The following is a 22,233-nucleotide window of genomic DNA, read 5'->3' as shown; positions in this document are numbered from 1 at the left end:
TTAGTTAGCCAGTTTCATTCAAGTATTTGTGTAAATCCATTTTATTCCTGTAACAACATGTGCTAGGTCTTCTGAATACAGGAATGCATAATTCCTGCTCCAGATATCTTGACATTTATGAAGAGACACAGACTCTTTAAGCACTTGAATATTAGAATACAGTATATGTATATTTTAGTACTGTTTATTACCTATCCTTGGTTACTCCAAAGCCGTTATTGGTGCATTTAGTTCTTGCAAACCTTGCAATAAAATACATTTATAAAGTTTTGTGAGATACTTTTTGAAACAAATTTTCTTATTTAAAAATACTTTTATAACTTTTGAAAAGCTGAAATAGGTTCAGTTTGCTTAAATAGGTTGCTCTGCAAGAGAAGTTTGAGCAGCATGGTGACATGCCAAAGAGAAAACTGGATAGATTTAGTTGCTTTCTTATAAGTTAAAGCTTACCATATTCTTGTCTGGGGTCAGGTTGTTTAAAAAAATGTCGTTCTAAATTGCATGTATGTGGCAACCAGACCTTGCCCCTGCAGTGCACAAGTTTACCCCCCCCCCCCCCCCGAGGCCTGCCACACCAGATCTGCCTTGTAGCGACCAAATCTACAAAGCTTGAAATCATTTGTGCATTTGTCTAAGTGGGGACTGCAAGACTTGGTCCTGTAAGTTGGAAAATTGAAACCAGCAAGCACTCTGCTAATGATACTATAAACTCTAGGGAGTGTGTTGGCATCATCTGGCCGTCCAGAGCCTAAGGGTGGCTGCTCTCCCCTGGGTCAGGCTGAAACGCAGGAAATGACAGTGGCGAGCAGCGGGCGCTGACTCACAGCTGGGGGCGGTTTACTTTGGGATGGCTGTAGTAGTTCCTGTCCCCAGCTGTCTGCCTTCCCTCTCTTCACTACAGGCATGGCAGTTGTTTAATCACTGTAGTTTACAGTCTGTTATATCAAGAAGTATGTGCACTGAATTCAAGTTTCAGTAACGCAGAGGAAGGTAGTTTGAAATATTCCAGCAGCTGTTTCCCGAGAAGCCAAGCTGCCCGTGCAGCAGAGGTCAGGAAATGTAGCTGGCGAGTAAGTTCCAGAGTTAAGTTTTCCACTGAAAAAAAGCCCTGAGAGTGTGGAAGCTATGCCCAGTTGCTAGGCGGTTATCTGAAAACACTTCGGACTGCATTTTTCAGGATCCAGCAGCAACCCTGTAGTGCAAGATACAAAGTAGGACTTCGCTCTTCTCAGGCAAGCAGGACAAGATTTAGTAAAGACAGCAAAATATAGTATGTCTGTTTACTTACAATTGAAGGCACACTGTGTTATACAGGAATACTGCTTGCTAGACTTTCAGATAGAACACGCTGTATTTTCTCCTCCCTTTCTTCCTATTTCATTCTTGTTCTCTTCCCTGCCAAAAGGAAAAAAAAAAAAAAAAAAGAGCACATGACATTTGACAGTGCTATGCCATCAAGAAAATGTATGAAGTGGTGAAAAGGATGCTTGATTCTGGAGTTTTCATTGCAGATTTTTGGGAAATTTTGCTCTTAGTTGGGTGGAACTAGAAGAGATTAATTTTAAGAGCCAACTGGGAGAAGTTGACTTAAGGTCACCATCTGTTAGAAGAGGAGTTTATCTGGGTTTGTACAGAGCCAACACAGAAGAGCTTCAGTCTTGACAGAGGCCTATGGACATGGCCATAACAGAAATACATAATAATCTTGTAATGGGCCTTTGCCCAAAGAAGGCTTCAGCTAACTTTTAGGTATTCTTATCTAAAAATATGTATTAAAGTAAACAGAGTGGTCAGAGTTGAGCAAATATCTTTTTCCTTCAAGAGATTTTCCCTTGTGATTTCCCTCCAGCTGAACACTGAGAATTTAAAAAAGAATTTTAAAAGTTTCTCGCTTAGCGATAAATATCCCCCAGCAGTAGTGACCGAGGTACCATGTAGCATTTTTCACATTAGACCACAAACTGCTTTTGCCAAGGCTGTGTCATTGTGTCCATTTCACAGATGAGGAAACTGAGGCATGTGGGAGAAATGTGATTTTAGTAGGGTTGCATGCCAGGTAAGCTGTAGAATCTGGAACAGAACCCATGCCTCCTGTGTCTCTTGCCTAGGCTGCTCTCTGTTAGTCTGCTGTGACTGAAGTACACGCTGCTTTCAAACGAGGAGCAAGACATAGCTGAATATCAGCGTAGGAGGTGGTTTCATGATCGTCCTATAATACACGTTTTAGAAAGATATTAAATGCTGTTTTCAAATGTAACTGCTGTCCAAAAATGAATGCTGTCAGATTATGATTTTCATTTGCGTGGGTTATTTTCCAGGCAGAAATTTTAACGGGCATCCCAGTTGGCAACCTTGAAGATGCTGAAAAGGTGGGACGCATGCTGTTAGAAAGAGGCTGTAAGCTCGTAATTGTTACTCTTGGAGCAGAAGGCTGCATGATGATATCAGTAGAAGAACCCATTCCAAAGCACGTTCCTGCTGGGAAGGTCAGGGCTGTGGACACTACGGTACGTTTTTGTGGTTTAACTGTCTTGCTTTGGAAAAGACTGCTTAAGCACTAAGGGAAAGCAATGAGTAATCAGCCAAATCTTTGGGCACTAGCACAAAGACTAATTTATGATGTGAAATTGATATCTTGCTTCCAGCCTCTCATATATTAAATGTCAGGTCACTTGAGTTTTATAGTCTGTATTGTAGATGAGCTACAATTATTATACATACTGATAGTATCTTCGGGTTCCTCATTTACTGAAGTCAGTACCTGTCTCTCACTGTAATGTGTGATGCCGGTGGCTTAAGCTGCAGTCCTGTTTTTTCACCTTTGCCCATTCATAGAATTCATCTTGTTCAGAACTCAAATGCTGTGGGAGAAAGGAGATACTACTGCCCTCACAGCCTGAAGCTGAACATTTGGCTCTTCTGACACAAGCATGAATTGCTTACCAAATCTAGCATAAGGTGATTAAAGACATAATTTTTACAGAATACAGTGGAAATAACCCAAAAGGTTCTTACAGCTTCACGACAACTATTTAATGATGATAGGTAAGAGATACTTGGTCAGAGGCACTTTAAGTCTCTGACACAAGGGTACTTTTTTTACTTCCTGCTCAGAATGAAATGCAGAAAGCATACTTGAACAGTCCACTAAATACAATACCCCCATCAAAAAATAAAAACAGGACAGGCAATAGTTAAGATAGCATTGCTATGAAAACCTTACCACATTGCACATATGGGGCTATTTTGTGTTCCTAGTATTATCTGACATACATCCAAAATAATTCCAGTGGAGTTACTGAGAGCAGAGCAGGTCACATTGTATGTACTAACTATACATTTAAATGCCTGTTATAATAACGTCATATTACATATGTTCTGTTACAATAGTTCATTAAAATCTTGGAGATTTTACCATCTGGTGCATTCCATATCTGAATTGCATTAATAATAACTAGTTCTTGTAGCATGTTTTTTATCCGTGGACTTCATACTGTTTCATAAAGAAGGAAAGCAACTGCTTCAAGGATGAGGAAACACAGGCATAGAGGACTGAAATTACCTAGCTCAGTAGCATGCAGTGGCAGAGCTAGGAGTAAAGTCACTTCATGCAACACAGAACATCATTTGTGGATTTGGACTGTGATGTGTTTATACTGTGAAAGGCTCTGTTTCACTGTTAAATTTAATCTTTTTCAGTTTAACTCTGAAACAGAGATACTTTAGCTTTATTTTCCTCTTTTTACCCCTTTGCCGTTTAGAAGTTTGACCTGGAGTTAGTGCTGATTTTGGAATGTCCTATAGTTCTGGTTAAGGGAAACATCACTGTACTGTACTGTGCATAAGGTTCTTGGTAGGGAAATACAGACACCAAATTGCCGCTGCCTGCTTTTAGCCCAGAATTAGATGTGCCAAGGGAGTGAAAGGCAGAGCTCCCAAAGCTGCCCAGAAGCAGGATTCATCAGCTTGGGAGCAACAAACACCTTGTGAACCTGGCTTTATGGTTTCTTGCTCTGAGTTGGTAAATCCACTGTTGCTATCAAAGCTTAGTGTTAGAGTTTTTCTCTACATCACAAAGAAGTGATGAGGAAGAAGCATGTGTGATTTGCTTCTTCAAAAGAACCAGGAAATTGCTGCCAGATCAGCTATTGTTTGGTATCTTAAGATATTTGCTGCTCTTGGAATAAAACAGCAATACTGAAACCACACACTGTGGCTGAAAAGTGTTTTTTATCTTGCCTAGCAGTTCAGAGTTTCATGACTGAACTAATTTAATGATCCTCTTTTGTTTATTTATTTATTTATTTATTTATTTATTGTAAAAGCCTGGGGTTTGAGTTTACTGAATCCTTGCCCTGCCTCCTTGTGGCCAACAGGTTACTGACTTTCACATAGCAGAGGATTTTCACAGTTAATTTTGTTAATCTACTTAAATACCAGTGGGTTGTTTTCAGTAAAACAGCTGTGCTTGGTTTGTTCTTGCAGACTGAACGAAAAAAGATGTGTTGGCCTTCCACTGTAAAAGTCTTACAGTGATCAGACTGATTATCACTTTGCCTGAAAGCAAGTGGGTTTAAAGCAACCCTTGCAAACACTCAGCAAAATAGTGTCATCCTCAACTAACCTGGATAGCTATATTGCTCAAATCAATACTAAATGTTCTAGTAGGACATGTTACTCTCTTCAGAGGCCGGTCTGCAGTGGATTCTGCCCCAGAGGAATAAGTTCAAGCTGTAAGGTGACTTAGCAAGTAGCCACCTATCTACAGAGTATTCAAAGCTGTTCATGTGCATGCTCTTAGCGTACCATTTGATACTGAACAAAAGTTGCTACCTTAAACTGTCCTAATTGAAGCATCTTGGGGGGCTAGGCTGTAATTTTTTAAGCTGCCGTAATCCAGTCACATCTGGTTATGTGCCTGTATCCGTACTGACATGGTTTGAATCTGCAGAGTAAAGTTACTGCCAGACAAAGAGTTAAATGATGTGTATAACCCATCATAGGATTTGCAAAAGGTTACAGAGCCCTTATGAAAACGGTCTGTTATTAAAACAGAGTTTACCATTTAGAAGATAGGCATATAAGATACAAAATGAGCTTCGAAGGCCTCTTTCCCTGTAGAAATTTTCCCATGGCTGTTACCACTGCCCAGAGTCCTCCCTGCAGCAGTGCGGCTTCAGTACTGCCTCCTGGTCATTTCTGTTGTCCACAGCAATTGTGAAAATTTTTGACGAGAAAATGCTTGAGTAGGTACAGCCACAAAGAGTAGTAAGAATTTGCATTCCCTGTCCCTGGTAGCGTGCTCATTCTCCATGTTCAAGGGTTTATCAGAGAGCTAAGGGTTGATAGACTCTTCCTTCTAGCCCCTGAGATGGTTAAACATAAGAGTTTATTGGCAGAACGCTGGGAAAAGTTGGCTTCATCTCTTGCTCTGTGGTGGAACATGAATCTTCAAGATTGAAAATCTGGCATTTTTCACCCACACTAAATCAGTACTATAAAGGAAAAAAAAAAAGCTTGTTGATTATTTTTTTTAGCACTAATTATCTTAATGTGGGCTTTACTAATGTATGCAGTGCTTCCCATGACTGTTAGCAGAGCTCTCCATACACAGTCCAAAACATGTAGAGCACGAATAGTCGTTCAGAAGGAAGTTTTGCAAGACATGGTATTGTAAAGCTGAAACATCTGTTTCTCCTGTTATAGCTAAACAGTGCCACAAGCTTTTGTTAACAAAATAAACTTTCCCTTCATTTTACTAGTTTCTGCTAGCTATTTTCTATATGCAGATTTTGAATAAAAATAAGTGAATTATTGAAAAATTATCCTCAGATTTTCCATATGAAAGAGTGAAATATCTGATTAAGCACACTAGCTGTATCAATTTGTAGTTGAAGAAGATGACATACGTAAAAGACATTTGACACATAGAAAAGTACTAATGTATAGCTAATATAGCAAAGGTAGAACCAATTATAACCAATTTTCATTATTTTAAATAGTTGCTTTTGAATGTACTTGACCACGTGAAGTTAAGTATATGCATTTACTTTGGTTTTGGAAGAAACTGTTTCTGCTTTAGGTGAAACTATTATATGAAGTTGCATTAAAACACCTGTGAAGGATAATTGTATAATTCCATTTATATGACACTTCTTCAGTTGGTAGCTGAAGGTTTCGCAAACCATTCACAAATTTGATAAGCATTTCACAGAAAACAATGATATCACATACACACATTTTGCAGTTGTGTGTGTGTGTGTGTGTGTGAAGCAGTTTGCTTGCCGCTGAAGCAGAAGCGCATCTGAGGTGGAACACGGCAGCTGCTTGCGAACACAGCTGTGGGACATGACCGAACACCGTCAGGTCAAAATTGCACTTGAGGTGAAGTGGATGATCTGTGTGATGAACCACATGATGATCCTTGATCGTGGCATCTGCTGCTGCAGTAGCCCTGAACACACCGTCCTGGCAGAGACATGTGCAGTCTGACGGCAGAGGAGGCCGCGGCACTGTCCGTACTGGGGAACAAAGCTCTGCTCTTTTTGCCCCTTCACCCTCACTCTCCCCCTCTCCTTCTGACAATCATGTAAAGTGTAATTTACAGCACTATTTACATCTATTTACATTTACTAATTATATTCCATTGAAACTGCCAAGGAAAATTTGTCAGAAGAATGTAATTACTCAAAGCTGGAATTTGGCCAGCAGTGAGATTAGTTCTCTTCCATTTTGCAAAAAAGCACTATGGGATCGTACAGAGCCGAGCGCTTCAAGTGGCAGCTGGGGACCAAGTCGAGCCCCTGAAGTACTGCCGGAGGCCGGCACAGGGCTTGGCGTGTGCAGGTGGGCTTTGCGGAGGCAGCCGGCTGCCTGGAGCTCCAGGTTACTTGGGGTCTGGGCTTCAGAGAGTTGTCCATGCCAGGCCTCCTCTGGAGCTGGGCAGTCTGGTGGTCAGTGGCTACGGCAGGCTGGAACGTGCCTGCTGGCTCTGGGGCTGCACCCTGGGGCTTGGGGCTTTGCCTTTTATGTGGCTGCACCTTGCAGTTGAAGGTGGGGTGTCCTGTCAAGGGTCCGTGCTTCAAATGGGAGGGTCGGCACAGGCAGAATCTCTCCTCTGCAGGGGCGTTAGTGGGAAACGGGGTGCTGTCTGACTAAGGAAGCCAGAGCAGCCCTGCTACCCACCCCGCCCTCACCCCAGTTCCAGGTTGCAGCAGGGACGTCACTTTGGGCACGTCTAGGGTTAGCTTTTGTAACCTCTGGTTTGCCGCACAGCCCGGTTTGGATCAGGATGCTGAATGATGTCCATACATGCTTACGTCAGTTAGGGTGACTTTCTAATTTCCATCCGATCTGGTCTTTTAAATCCGTAGTACAATTGCTCTGCCTAAGTAAGACCTCTTCATCAGCTTCTGCTTGACCTGTAGGTTTACACGTGCCGGTGTTGTCATGCACAGAAGTCCTGCATTAGCACACTCACAATCAGCTCAGGCATCTGCGTATCTGGCTTAGGCACAGATATATTCTCTGTAAAGGCAGATGGAGACGCTTGGGCACACAATATTTAAATGAAAATTTGGAATCACTTTTCACAATGGTGCCCCTAGTAAATAGCAGTAAGTCCATGGTCTCCCTTCTAAATCCCATGGAGAACCCAGAATGTTTAACTTCACAATATTTCTAAGCACAACCATTAAATTTCCCATACAATTCCTTACATTGCCAGCATTCTCCCTGTCTGGCTGTGCGTTTTGGATACAGAGAGTGCACAGCCTGCTGAGGGAAGCTAAGGAGATCACAGGTTGAGGTGCCATTCTTATGAACAGGAAGCTCATTTATGAGACATGATGAAATTCAAAATTTAATCTACTCAGTTATGCCTGAAATTTGATACAAGTGTATGATTTATTCTAAACAGTCCTTCTCTGTACAATATTCTCAGAGACAGATGATGCAGACTATTTGTCATAATCATAAATGTTACCATTATTTTTTCATGTCAGTTCTGCAAAATGAAGGCTCATTGCTACAATATGAATTTGTCATCAGATGTTTTGTGTTCAAATCCTATTAAGTTTCCCTCTGATTTCTTATTACAATATATTAGTTCTGGCTCTTTTACTTTGAGAGAGAATTAAAAAGGCTGTCTTTAAGCAGTAGAGTGCTCACTGAGCAGCTTTGTATTGAACTCTGAATGAAGACGTTACACAATATTTTAATAAAGCCTCACATAAGTGTATAGCTATATAATTTTAAATATGTCACAGTATTCAGGCCTGTCCAGTAATTGTGGTCTAAAGAAGGCGGTGTGGTTTAGCGATTTGAACAAAGGACTGAGTAAGACTTCCAAGGCTCTGCAAAAGACTTGCTATAAATCCTTGGGAGAGTTACTCTTCTTCTTTGTATCCCAATTTATCTGTCTATAAATTGGAGCTGTTATTAATGTGTTGCATATAAACCATAAGAAGTCTGTTAGAGATCAGAACAGAACCTGGGAGGCCTTTTTCCCAGACTTGTCATATAACCTCAGGCCATTTGTGCTTTGGGGGCTTTGCAAACTCATTGAAGTTCTGCTTGAAGTTGAGAGGTCTTGTCTGTAAAAATATGGTTTACACTAAAATTCTCTGACTTAGCTGTATCTTCTGGTTTGGAGGAAGCCTGAGCCAGAGGAGTGAGGTGGACACTGAAATAAAGCCTTAGAATATAAATAAATCCAAAACAGTCCTCCTAATAACAGCAATTCTTTGTCTCCTGACTTTGTGGCCTAACGTCTGAGGCTCAAGGGGATATAAATACAACACTGTGCAATGACTAATTACTCAAAATTCTGTGCATCAGCAGAAGTGGGACTTGTGGTTGACTCTAATATTATCAAATGCCTTTGCTATTTAATAATCTTGTAGCCGTACATTATTTAGCATGCCGTTTGCACAAAGAACAGTGATTTTATTTCAGCTATCTCTCAACAAAGTAAAAATGCAGCTGGTAGTAAATGAAGCATTTGGCAGACAATGTGTCTGATGTACAGTTCTCTAACTTGCTAAGAAGAGAAAAATGTTGTTGAGTGTTTAACCTTTTCCTACCCAAGGACATAGCAAGGAGTACAGTGACATGAAAGGCAAGGTCTTCTTTTCCTTTTTCTTTTCCTTTTCCTTTTTCTTTATTTCTTTCTTTTCCTTTTTCCTCATTATTTTCTTCTGTTTTCTTTTCCTTTTTCTTTTCCTTTACCTTTTCCTTTTTCTCATCTTCCCTTTCTTTTTCAAAGAAAGAGAAAAAGTTACTATCGGGCAAACAGCTTATCTGTCAGTGGGGTTTATTCACACACCAACACAGAGTAATTATGCCCAGAGCTCCCATTAGCATCCCGCAAAATGACAGCATAATAGCTTCCTTTCTTTAACATGCAACCAAAATAGGTTAATAAATAAGTTTAGTTCCAGTCATAGCCCGCTTTCTGACTTAGCCTTCTGCATTCCCTCTTTTACAAATATGGAATCCATTGAATTTTGGAACAGAAAAACCATGAGGAGTAAGTTAATCTGCCAGACACTCCAATCAGCAATCTGCACTGTAAATCTATTTAAAGCTGCATCTATTATGTCCTAAAGTTCAGCTGAACTGTGAAAGGGCACATGACTGAAATCACTGCATTTGAGTTGACTCACAGTTAAGTGTAGATGGGAATTGCTTGGCTCATCAGAAGTTTCTGCTTCTGATTCAAGCCTTCTAAAGACACTTCAGTTTTTGAAGGCTTGGTCAGTGGCCTCAAGGTATACAGGTATTCAGTGACGAGCGTTGCGTCCCTCTGCATTGGCAGTCAACTGAGAAAAGGTGGAACAAGCTGGATGCACCCGCTTTCCCCTTTGAGAGCTACATTATCCCCATTTTACAGATAGGAAAAAAGGAATGTAATACGTTAGTGATTAGGTGCTCTGAAGCACTGGCTAAAAATGTCCTGCTCTGAGTTACACAGAGAGTTGGGGTGATATAGCCAAAAATGAAGCACAGGCTTATATTGTCCCATGCTCCTCTCTTAACTTCTAGACAACATTGTCATGGAAGGAAACACTATTTATCTGCCTAGTAACTGTCTATTTTAATCTGTAAGAACAATGTAAACAAAATGAGCAAACAGAAGCGGGCTTGTACAGAACAATTTGCAGCCTTGTTTTCCAGTGGAAGATTCCACAGACCACCCAGGCTTTGCTCTAGTCCTTTTCTCAACCACGGAGCATCTAATTAAATCCCTCTCCATTCCTGACTCTTAAGTGGAGGAGAGCTTACAGTCCTGCACAGTTTCTTTCCAGATGGAAATGCATAATTTCACAGAGATACATCTGACAGGGAGAAATGGGCCCAAGGCAGTATTAGCATTTGCCACAAATTGCATTCAATTACTTAAGGGGGTACCTAATGAAGATGTAGAATGAGAAGAAGACTAAACCCAGTATTTAGTTTTGTAAGCCCCTTCTGAGATTGCAGAGTGCCAGGCAACAAAAACTTCACAGTAAAACTGAATTTCTGTCTCAGTTACTTTAGTGATACCAAAAAATTGTTGAATTGTTTGGGTTTGCTACACGCCATCGGTATCAGGTCACAGCATTTTGTCCCATTGCGTCCTGCAGCTCTGTTCCATATACGTGTATATATTACGTGAAGCTGCTAAGCACCTTACTTTGCTCACTACTTCTGTACTCACAACACAAGGTAAAATACTATTCTTACTGCTGTTTTGTGGATGGGGAACAAGAGCACACAGGGACCTGCTTGTCAGTCGCAAGTGAACCTGCTTCCCTTGATAAAACCGTAACTTCTTCTCTATACTTCTCTCAAAGAGAGTTAGGACTGGAGGAAAAATTTTGTCAGGACATCAGCTGTCTCATTTTCAGAAGTGGACATCATTGTAGCTGTCCACGTAAATGAGAAAGCACGTAGCAGTGCAGAGCTGCTTTGCGTTGGGTACTCCTTGAAGAGGCTGTAAGAGGTTTGTGGAAATGCGCTTTGAGGGCAGGTGCTTTGGCTCCACTACTGTCATACCGAGAAATATTCCAGTTTGGAAGTTAACCCGATTGGTCTGGACAGAAAAAGTAGGGACACTGGCAGCATTTGTGCACCACTGGCAGCAGATGTTTTGTTTGGGGGCCAGAACACATGAAGGATACAGCATCCAATATCTAGGTCTGAGATAACATTCTGATGAGGTCTAGGAAAGCTGAGTTCAGAAATATCTTGAAGCTGTCTTTGTGCCCTCTCACTTCTGGGATGCTTTGGTAAAATGAAATAGTGGTATGATCTCTGCAGGTTGGGAGCAGAGTAAGAAATGACCTTTTATTGCCTCTCTTTGGCTTGCAGCACAAGTCCAAATCATTGCGGCAGAACGTGCTGCATCCCTTTTCTTGGTTTGCTCTCCTCCCCTTGTCTTTATGGTGAAGCCAGCACAAGGTCTGCTCCAAGAGGATGTTCAGTTCTGGTATGTCTCACCCTGTGTTGGGAACAGATATTGGGCTGCCAATGCATGCGCAGCAGACAGTGCCAGTTGTAATGGTGCAGAGCACTCCGGGATATCTGAGTTGTACCAAGGGTGGAAAGGAAGGAAGACTAACTGTGCGCAGCCATCCTCTCTAATTAAATTCCTGCAGTTAAAAATAGCTAGTGGAAGCTGGCACTTCTGGCACATCCAGAGTGTCACCTTCCCAAGTATCTTTTTCTGGCCTAAGCCGTAGGAAGTTGCAAATGTGATCTGCTGTGTAATAGTGCAGCATATTCTTGGCCAAACTCCTCATCATTTTTTACCTCTTGCATGTATGGTTAGCTTGCAAATGTCATATGCCTCCTTTTCTGCTTTAAAGCTAGCCTCTGCAGAACCGGGTATCATCCTGGCTGCTGTGGAACATAACCTATGCTTCTCAGTTTGTGCACATCAGTTCTGGGTATGGTGAGAGAGAAGGCAAGCCCGGCTCCGGAGCCCCTTGCCTACTTAGTTACCCAGAAATGCCAATTGCAGTAATGTTGGTATTGAACTAAGACCTGATTTCCCCTAACAGAGTTTTCATTGCCAAGTCATTTGGTCACTACAGAAACCAGAAAGGTTTGTGTTGGATCGCTGATATTGCATAATTAGGTTTTCAAAAGAACAAAAACAGAGAAATGAGAGTAGTGGGGAAATCAGGCTTCTTGCTTTTGCAAATTCTAACCACAGAAGATGCCAGAAGTTTTATTTCTTATCAAGGATAAAGGAGTTAATCTTTAGTAGCCTGTCCCATGGACTGAATATATTTTGCAGCTTTAACTAGGCAAACGGAAGGAAGCTAAACCAGTAATTTTTGGTGATTGATGGCAGTTAGGTATAGGGATGTCTTTAATAGCCAGTTTCCAGTTGAGTGTAATGATTTTGTCCCTTAGGGTTTTGTTTTGTGTATTTGTGTGTAGAGATAGACTTACAGGTATAAACCCAGCTATTCTAGAACAACTCAGCTGTAGAAAAGCAGATTCCCAAATTCTGGCAGCAGTGTTTGTCAGCTGCCCAAATGACTGTAAGGAGGCCTGGGTTTGTTCATTTCAAAGCACAAATAGGCACAGAAACACAGGGAAAAGGTAAGGAAAGTCTCTGGAAGTTCGTGCCTCATTGCTGGTGTCTGTCATTTTGCTACTGAAGTCATTAAATAGGCAGTATGTTTGTTGGAAAGATCCATTTTACAGAGAATCCCGCAAACGCCTTTCTGTCAGAAGCGGTGCCTTGGTGCTCGCCTGCAGCCGAAGACCATGGGCGAGGTGTGGGAGCCCTGTTTCCTGCCCCACAGGTTAAGGACAACAGAATGGGTGGGTAGCAGAGCATAATACAGCAGAGCAGCAGTTCTGGTTTGTAGGTCACATCTGGCTGAACTTAGAGAGAGGAGATACAACTTGAGTATTCATCGGTTTTGATGTCTAATTTTTTGATTAGACAAACTCAGTAGGAAAAGGAATGCAGGGAGCTGGCAAGAGGACAGTGCTAGAGTGAGCTCAGACAAAAAAAACCTCGTGAAGTTTGGTGGGGTTTTTTTTCCCTCCAGGATATGTAGTTCGGAGGTAGGCAGGAGCAGTGGCTAGCCAGCAAAGGCTAGATGCTGTGGTTTTGAAAGAGGCACTCGAGCATATGGAGCTTTCGTGCAAAAAAAGAATGTTTTTTTGATCAATTCCAGGCGAGATGGCAGTTGTGTCATTCTGAGTGCATCTCGTCAGATTAGATGGGATCACTAAGAGTCGTTTGGCATTTTCAGTCTGAGAGGAAAAGAAAACACATGTGGCTAGTGAAATTGCCCAGCAAGGAGATTTCCCCCTTCTGACTTGGCTGTTAGATTATGGGGTCCTGAAGCCACATCAGCCCCTGACACGATACCAAGTGACAGAGTCCGTGGCAATTTGGCCAGTTCTCTCCTGGTTGGGGAACTCATTGTTTGGAAAGGAAACCCACTGCCAGTATTTGCAGCGTACTGCCAGGATAACACGATGTATTCTGGGCAATTTCTAGTTCCATTTGTTCATTAAATGAAATTTGTGAATTAACACAGAAGCGTGAGCTTTGTTAGGAAGAAATTACAAGTTGACATGAGTGTGACGTGAATAATGAAGGGAGTGAAGTACTTCTCAAGGAAGTGAGATAAGTGAAGCTTTTGATTAGAGTAGGAGAGTAGCTGCATGTTGTTCGGGCTTGATAAACCAGTCTGAGAAGTACAAATCAACCTTCTGAGGAGCTGCTATATTTAGTGCTGAACTTCAACCACGACTCTGTTTCTATGCAAGTTCAAACTTCGGGAAAGTAGCTACAGCTCCTGTAGCCTGTTCAAGTGAAAGTCCGTCTTATTTCTGTTAGTGGCAGTGTTTGTGTGCTTCCCTGTTGTTGACACATCTTGGTATATATGCTGTTCTTTGCAAGAGTGCCACTGGAGAGAGTTTTGTATTCAGCTGAAGTGTAATGAGAGTTTTCTAGTATTGTGTGTCGTATGTCTGAAGTTTTTTATATGCACTCCAGCAGAAAAACAAGTGTGGAGGGTTTCCTCTGCTGGTTTTGAGTTTCTCTGTGAGGTATGAATTTTCAGATCAAATGAAAGGAGGTCACAGATCATAGTTCAAGTGTGAAACCAGGGAAGAAACAAGTACCATGGCAAAAGCTAAATGAAGCTTAAACTGAAAATTTACTCAGAAGCGTGTCCTGAATTGGAATAATGCCTTGCCAAAATATCTCGCTCTGGTAGCGTAGGAATCAGAGTAGTGGTGAATTGTTTGGTTGATGGGAATCTCACAGGTTCAGCAACATGGATCTGTTGTTTTCAGAACAGCATGTGGAGTTCCTGGTTCATTGCTCTTACACCATTGTGTAAGAAAGAAATAAATTCATCACCTCTCATTAATGCTATCTGGAGTTGAAAGGAGTTTATATGAGCATCATCACACTGAATTGGTCTGATGATTCAGAGTGCTCCCTGTGGGTGAGTACTTTGTTGGCTTTCTGGGGTTAGTCTGTAACACAGAATAACTTTCTTCCCCGATGCTGCGTGGCATACTGGAATATTATTGCCTGGCAGAGCAAAGCTCTCCGGTGCTCCCTCCCAGATTTCATCCATGTGCACTAAGAGAAAGCCATCACCTCCCATATATATTGCAGTATTTTTCTTGTAAACAGCAACAGAGAAGCTCCTCTGTTCTGATCCCGACTGAGAGTCCAGCAGAGCGGTGGGCAGCTCACAGAGGTCCGCTTACTAATTTTGGATACCTCGGTTTTGGGGTTCCACAGCTGTGCCTCATTTTCAAACGACGGGTAGCTCGTGATTCATGTGAAAGTCCATGCAAGATCAGGAGCTCTGGATTCAGCCCACAGATGTCTCGAAGTGGGTGTTCTTAACATCCTTGATCTTAAGTTGGGTTTGTTTCCTGTCATGTGAAATGAGAGCACTATTACCTGCCTTCAAAACAGATGCTGTATAGGGGCTTTGAAATGTAAAGCGGGACTGTGTGATACTGCCAGATCTCTAGATACTTTCAGCTGTGCTTTTTAGATGACATACAAATTAAAAATTGCAGAGTTGTGAATGTTGTATGTTTTGTTTCCAACATTCACCACAAACCAGATAACTTTTCAGAGGAATTCATGCATCTGTAATGCTTGTTGCTGATCTTTTTAGAAACAGGGAATAACTTAATGTAGTAGGATGTTTCAGAAAGGAAATAAAATGCATGCAGGAGGCCTTGTATCAAGATTTATCTCTCAGGAATGCAGGGGGTTAACGGTCAGGCTGATTAATCACTGTTAAGGAACCATCAGGAAATCTGTCAGGAAGTGGGTAAAAATTCCTGACAGCTGATGTGAAGCATTGTGCGGTGTGCTTTGGGTTTGATGTTTCCCAACTGATAGTCTAAAGTGGGTGTAGTTTAGTTACCTCTAAGTTCTCGAGACATGTGAAGGACCAGATGACATGATGCCCTTGTTCAGCTTGAGTAAGCGAGCAAGAAATGTTCCCCATGCATGGCTGTGTAAGTACGATGCAACATAAATGCAAGAAAGTCAGGGATTGCTCCTTCCCACGGCTTCCCAGAACAGTCTGGAAAAGATACAGAAAGGAAGCATGATCGTTCCCTCATTCCTCTGGTGGGAGCCCACAGGGTACAGGGGAAAGAGTGGAACGGGCAGCTTTCCCTGTGTCGAAGAGGAGCCAGAGTATTAGGACTTGGATTCGAAACTGAGTTAATGAATTGCCTGGTGTTGACCGAGGGTGAGGTTTCACAGTTGGCTTAAGCTGATCCAAGATCCTGCTGCTGCTGAAAGGAGTGTTTCTAACCTCTTTCTCCTTTGCATTGGACTAGCTGTCATGTGGTAATACAGCAGCTTGCTGATCCGAGTGGAAACTAATGTTTCTTGGTCAGTGTTGGCCGGCTTAGTCTTCAGACAGATCAGAGAACTGATCTGCCTCGCTGCTGGGCCACACGAATGCTAGATCTGATGTAGGGGAGGGCGTGGGAACATGAGACAAGGATGAAGACATGAGTGGGGACTGAGCCTTTCAGCAGTAACATAACCGTGGATTGGCTTAAGCCTATTATGAAACTGCAGTCTGAATCACTGGAATTAAGCGTGCACTGCCAGCCTACAGGGAATGCAAATGAAAATGTGCTAGCTTACACCTCCCGCCGTTGTAGAACAGTGGCTGAGCACAGCCGTTCTGCACGTGGCTGGGGAGAAGGAGCGTATGGTGGGTCAGCAGCATGACGGTTCCCCAGCAGTACCCGTGGGTCGGGGTGTGCAGACCATGTCAGGCGGCGTTGGTCTGTCTTTGAGGGAGGCAGAGGGGAAGAGGAAAGGAACAGAGGAGCACCGCTACCATGGATTCTCCCTATCTGTTTTCCTTTGGCTTGGGGTAACATGTTCTAGCTTGTCTTTGTGACGAGACTGCAGAAACATGCGTGTACCAGAGCACAGATTAAGCACAGTAACTCACTTGTGGATCCAGACCCTAAAGTTCTGGGGCACAGTATGCTTCTCCTAGTACTTCTTTATCTTCAACCCAAGTAGCTTTGCAGTACTCTCTAGTCTGCACCAGAAGCTTAACTTAGACCTAAAAAGGTGAGCCCTGCTATTTGTTTCAAATTCATTTGATTTTTATTGCAAAATTTGGTAGTTCCACGTTAAGGATGTTTTAGCATTTTGTTCTGGCTCAAAATTCCATGCATAAATATAGGCATAACTGTGCTAGTGGAAAATCTCTTGGTAATTTTCAAATATTTCAGGGTTTAGAGGTTTGTGATCAAAGGTCTGCTTCTGTAAGCACAGCTGTGCAGAGCCCCGGCCTGTAAGGGTGCCCTACAAAGGTGGCCATCCTTCTGCAGGGGAGCAGCAACCCCAGACACCATGGGAGCAGTCACCCCTGTTAGACCTGGAGCTGAGGAAATAGTTTGAAGATAGCCAAATTAGTTTAATTTCAGGAGAGTTTCAAGAAAGTGGAGTCAGTTTAATTTAAAAACTGACATAATTAAAACTGCCAAAATATCTCCGGTGAAACATTACGGAAAAATGGGGGAGAAAAAAAATACTGACACCCCTCCAAAAATAATAAAAGCCCAAAACTATTGGAGAGGCAAATAAATGCAGAAATCAGAAAAGCAGCCAGTCACATTTCCAGAAATAAACCATTCTCCATCACACAGAGAATAAACGTGGGCTCTTTCAGGGAGAAGGAAATCATAAAAGTAAAGACCAAAAAAAAAGCTGTATAACTGATTCAGCCACGGCACAGCTTCACACCTGCACAACCACCTGGAGCCAGAGAGAGGGGCGAGCGTGTGTGAGAGCACCAGCCCTGCAGCCCCCGGGCGGGGGGTGCCCGAGGCAGGCGGTGACCCCTGGGCAGCCCATGGAGCAGCTCCCGGCAGGGCCTGTGCCCCCGCGGGGACCCGGGCTGGGGCCGGCTGGGCCCGAGGGACGGCACCCGTGGGAGGGACCCACGCTGGAGCGGTTTGTGAAGAACTGCAGCCCACGGGAAGGACTCGTGTTGAGGAGCTCATGGAGAGCTGTCTCCTGTGGCAGGGCCCATGCTGGAGCCAGGGAGGAGTGTGAGGAGGAAGGAGTGGCAGATACATTGTCTGGTGAACTCACCGCAACCCCCGTTCCGCGTCCCCCTGCACCACTTAGGGGGAGGACATAGAGAAATCGGGAATTAAGTTAAGCCTAGGAAGAAGGGAGGGGTGGAGGGAAGGTATTTTTTTCCTGATTTGAATGGCAATAAATTAAATTAATTTCTCCAAGTTGAGTATTTTGCCCATGACAGAAATCACTGAGCGATCTCCCTGCCCTTACCCCGACCCACGGGCCTTTCCTTGTATTTTCTCTGCCCCGTGCAGCTGAGGGGAGCGACAGAGCGGCTTTGGGGGGCACCCGGCTCCCAGCCAGGGTCAGCCCACCACACACAGTTACCAATTGTGTATTTTACTCTCTGAGCATTTCAGCTGAAATTATCTCTTAGCTGAGACACAGACCGTCTCGGCACAAGAGTGTCTGAATAGATCCCAAAGGCTGGAAATGTTTTTCCAGTTCCACTAGTAACCTTTCATCAAAGCGCAGCCCAGGGATTCTTGTAGGGAGACATAGGCTTTCCCCACTCACGAGGAATGGATAGCGAGCGTCTTCGCTGACAGATATTTTTGTGTTACTTAGAGCTAATTTGCAGTTCGGGTACAGAGTAGGCAGGGGTACAGCAAGGAGTGTTGAGCAGATGTGACACAAAGCGATAACATCCTTAGCATAATCCAGTGTCACACGGTTATGGTGCTATAAATACAGGAGGAATTCTCCGAGGCCCTATTCCATCGACAGACTTGGGCATCTCTGCATTGCCGTGCATTGAGACGGCACCAAATCAGCTTGATCCTTGGGTTTTGTTCATTTGTGCCCTGCTGTGAATGCTTCTAGGAGACATAAGCATCATTGCAAGCAGTATTGTTGATTCTACATTACAATGCAGTTTTTGACAGCTTTTGGACGGATGTTTTGATTTATTCACTGAACAAATAATTTATCATTACAGGCATGCTTGCTGTTTCTCTTATAGTGCTATACAACACATCATTCCTTTCAGGACTTAGTAACGTACTCTTACAATGTATTTAATGGAATGAATCCATGTAATACGCAGAGTGCAGATGGACTGTGACTTCTTGAAATATCACCTCTGGAAGGTTTTCTGAGGTTCCATAACATCAGGCTTCAGAAGCCAGGGCCTCCTCCAGTTCTTAGGTGTTTGCCACCGCTCTTGACCAAGAGGACAGGCTGAGGGGGCAAAGGCTGAGCAAGAGGCTGCCCTGGAACAAGGCAGTGTGACTGCTGCAACACTGTGAACTGTAGCTTTTGGCCTTTTGGCCTCCACATCTTTTTGGTGAGCGAGTCATCTTACTGTATAAGTGAAATACATCCTATTATTCTGCGCATGATCGACTGAAAAATGCTTTACTTGCTGGAAAGACTGTTGAACAATATAGTTTCCACTTACAAAGCACTTTCCTTAAAAAGCTTCTCAGGGCATCGTCGTGTAAAAATAGTTATACTAAAGTTGTGAACCAGCTTCTGACAAATCAGGACTAACAAAAGCCAAGGTATAAATAGAAGTGTTTTCGTGGGTTTTCTCTTCTCTAGAGGCACAGAATCTCAATCAGTGCTGGATTGTAACAAACAAAAATGCCCTTTTCCAGACACACAGGAAAACAAGGACCTTCCAGACTAGTGGCACAGAATATAAATAGGTTTTCAAAACTGCTTCAAAACCATAAAGTTGAGTCAAAACTGTAACATTTGTATTTTAGAACAAGCCACACTGTATCAGACAAATTTTTTGATCTAATTCTTTTTTATTTCATAAAAACTAGCATCTCCTGGTTTAGAGAAAAGTTAAACAAGTTACATTTTTGTAATTGTGGAATCAAGTGTCTCCAGGCCCTCAAGGATATGAGGATTATCTCAAAGTCTGCAATGTATTAGGATTCCTAGAAGACAAATGCTGAAGATGTAAAATAATACATATTCTGTGTTTATATTTTGTCAGTGGGCAGAATAAATGCACCTTACTGGTCATTTTCAAAATTCATTATTTTTGCAAAGTAGGTTTTTGGGTTTTTTTTTCTTATAGCAGGTTTTAAAACAGGAGCAGCTGAATATGAAGCTAGTATTTGCTAATCCAGGATTTGGATAATCTTAATTTTACTCTGAGGCTGTTCCTTCTTCTGCTCTGTGCTGACCTTTTCTGAATCCACCAAACCCAATGTAGTTTAATCCACAATACCAAAGAGGGAAGGTCTATTTCTGTAAGCTCTTATTGCAGTTAACCTTGCGGCTGACTCAGTTCTGCTATTGCTCTTTAAGGCACGTTTGACCAGTCATGTCTGTGCAGACCAGAAGCAGGGTTGAACAGGGTATCTACATAATCAGCCTGACGCATGCCGCTGTTTTCAGTGTGGTAGCTCCTGTATTGGAAACACCCCACACACAAAGTATTTACTTACCAACAACTGAAATTATGATAACCCTTGGGGTCTGTAGTAGCTGAGCTTTAGAGACACTGACTGCTTAAGTCAATGTACGGGAAGTAAGGATTTCAGCAAAATTTACTGGCTTCAAATCCAGTATATTCTCCAATCATCCCATAATCTTTTCTCTTGAAAAAAAATAAAATACAAGGGGGCTGTTTTCCCTTCTGCATAGAAATAAGCTGTTCACCCCCTTTTCCACCTTTGTAGCCATTTAACATTGTTCAGCCTTGCCAAAAGGGAGACCTCCAGCCATCTCACAGCCTTAGAGCATCACCCACAAGAGGAGAGGCACAGTGATGTTGCAGGGAGAACTTACATTCCATCTCGCCATCATCCACACCTGGGTGATGTGCGGTTAGTCTTTTTTTGCTCCAATAGCAAACAGTGCAGCAATTATTTGGGGCAGTATTTAGACACCTCCATTAATAAAATAGATTATCAAAAAGACAGTATTCTGCTCTGTGCTGCTGCCAAGTAATAGTTTATGCTATTTGACACCAGATATTCTGAGTACTCTTCATTAAAATAGTTGTCCGCTTCCATTACCCAGTGATCACTGTATGAAAAATATTTGATGTAAAAATGACAATTCTTCCTGCTAGAGCTGCAGCATAACAGATCTGCATGCTGAAATTCTGTCTGTAACAGCAGCACCAAAATAGCTTTAATAATTAATCATGCGCCGATTAGATTATAAACTCTGAGATGGGCCAGATTTTTGTATTATGCATCAGACAAAAGACACTGGCAATACTTAACTAGAAGTCACCTGCTCCTGCTCCACCTGCCATTGTGGGAGCGCTCTGGAAACCAGAAGAGAGACAATGGCCCAACAGAAATTGATAAAAACCTTCACCCGCCCCTCGTATGTTCAGGAATACAGAACTGTTGAAACAGGTGCTGCTACAGCTGCATGCCAGGGTACAACGCTGCTTGTAATTAACTTGTAATTTGCCAGGCGACACTCCATCGTACCCCGCTGCAAGGCAGTGGAAGACGGTGTCCAAACTTCAGGCAGAGCAAGAGTTAAGCAGGGAGTTCCCTGACTGGGAACACCAATGCAAACAGCTGCTGTGGAAGGGCTGGGCAAGGAGAGAGGAGGCACAGCACAGCGTGGGTGCTGTGGACGCCCATATCCTGTGCTCACCCCCTTTAGGGTCCCCTTGCAATTGTCACACTGCTCTGCCCTGTCAGCTGCTTGTAATGTTAGGAACGGATTTCCATGGAAGTGGTATTTTTTTGCTGGAATGATATTATATGCTGCTGATTTTAGGGTAAGTAGGAGTTTAACACTGAGAACCACTAGAACTCAAAATTGGAAAATTACTTCCTAGCCTTAACTTCCAGTTAGAAATTTTGCTCAGCTATCTGAACTTTTTCCAGGCCCTTTGCTCTTGTCCCATGACTCTTGGGGCCTATTTCTTACAATTACAGAGGCAAAACCCCTCGGGGGAGATAGTCTGTATGCTGGTTCTTGAACGATGCAAGATCCTACCAGTGTGTCCAGTGTAATGCTGGTATAAAAGTATGATTGAAAAAAGAGGACTTTGGAACCAGTTTTATGGTACCAACAAGAATTGCTATCGGTCACACCAGTTTGCGGGGAGGAGGGGGAAGGGGCGCTGTGGACTGAAATGAGCAAACCAAGTTAAAAATTATTTTGCCAGTTGTTGGGGACGCTACAGAGCACTGAACATCACACAACAACAGTTATTGTTCAAAAAACTCCGGAGGCAAACAGCTGTCATTCCCTGCTGGTCAGAGCAGGACTAGTGGTGGCAGAACTGGGCTAGAGGGTCAGAGCGGCGGGGAATGGCCAGGGCGAAGGTGTGCGGCCCGTGGGCCGAGGGCTGGCGCGGGCAGGCAGAGCATCTGAAGCTCCCCTGGGAGGCACGGCCCGGGGACGGGTGGCTCAGGAGGGCCATGGCTGCCAGATGTCACTGTCCTCTGCTCTCATGGTCAAACTCAGCGCAGGTGGCAAAGCGTGCCGTGGGAATGAGAGTGGTTTACGTGCCAGACGCAGCGCAGACCCTCACCAGTGGGACCTTCTTAATGCACAACAGCCAAGTTCTGCAGGCATCAAAATGTATCGCTCTGCAACTAGGAATTTACAGGCACCACAAGCCACATGGGTTTTTTCCCCTTTTCTCTGTCCCTTCTACCACCGCCCCTTATGAAAAACAG

General features: G+C 43.1%; 1 protein-coding gene across 3 annotated transcripts in view; it reads left to right on the top strand.

Annotated features, from left to right (window-relative positions):
- RBKS (ribokinase) overlaps positions 1-22,233 on the top strand; it is a 69,822-nt gene that overhangs the window by 46,347 nt on the left and 1,242 nt on the right. For all 3 annotated transcript variants that reach the window (XM_040612040.1, XM_040612042.1, XM_040612041.1), the window contains one exon: positions 2,319-2,507. In XM_040612040.1, coding sequence (XP_040467974.1) covers positions 2,319-2,507 — 189 coding nt within the window. The remainder of the gene's footprint in view (positions 1-2,318; positions 2,508-22,233) is intronic.

The sequence above is a fragment of the Falco naumanni genome, chromosome 12, assembly GCF_017639655.2.
Source record: "Falco naumanni isolate bFalNau1 chromosome 12, bFalNau1.pat, whole genome shotgun sequence".
NCBI lineage: Eukaryota > Metazoa > Chordata > Aves > Falconiformes > Falconidae > Falco > Falco naumanni.
The sequence above is the reverse complement of the archived record's forward strand: the minus strand, read 5'-3'. Positions and strand labels throughout refer to the sequence as shown.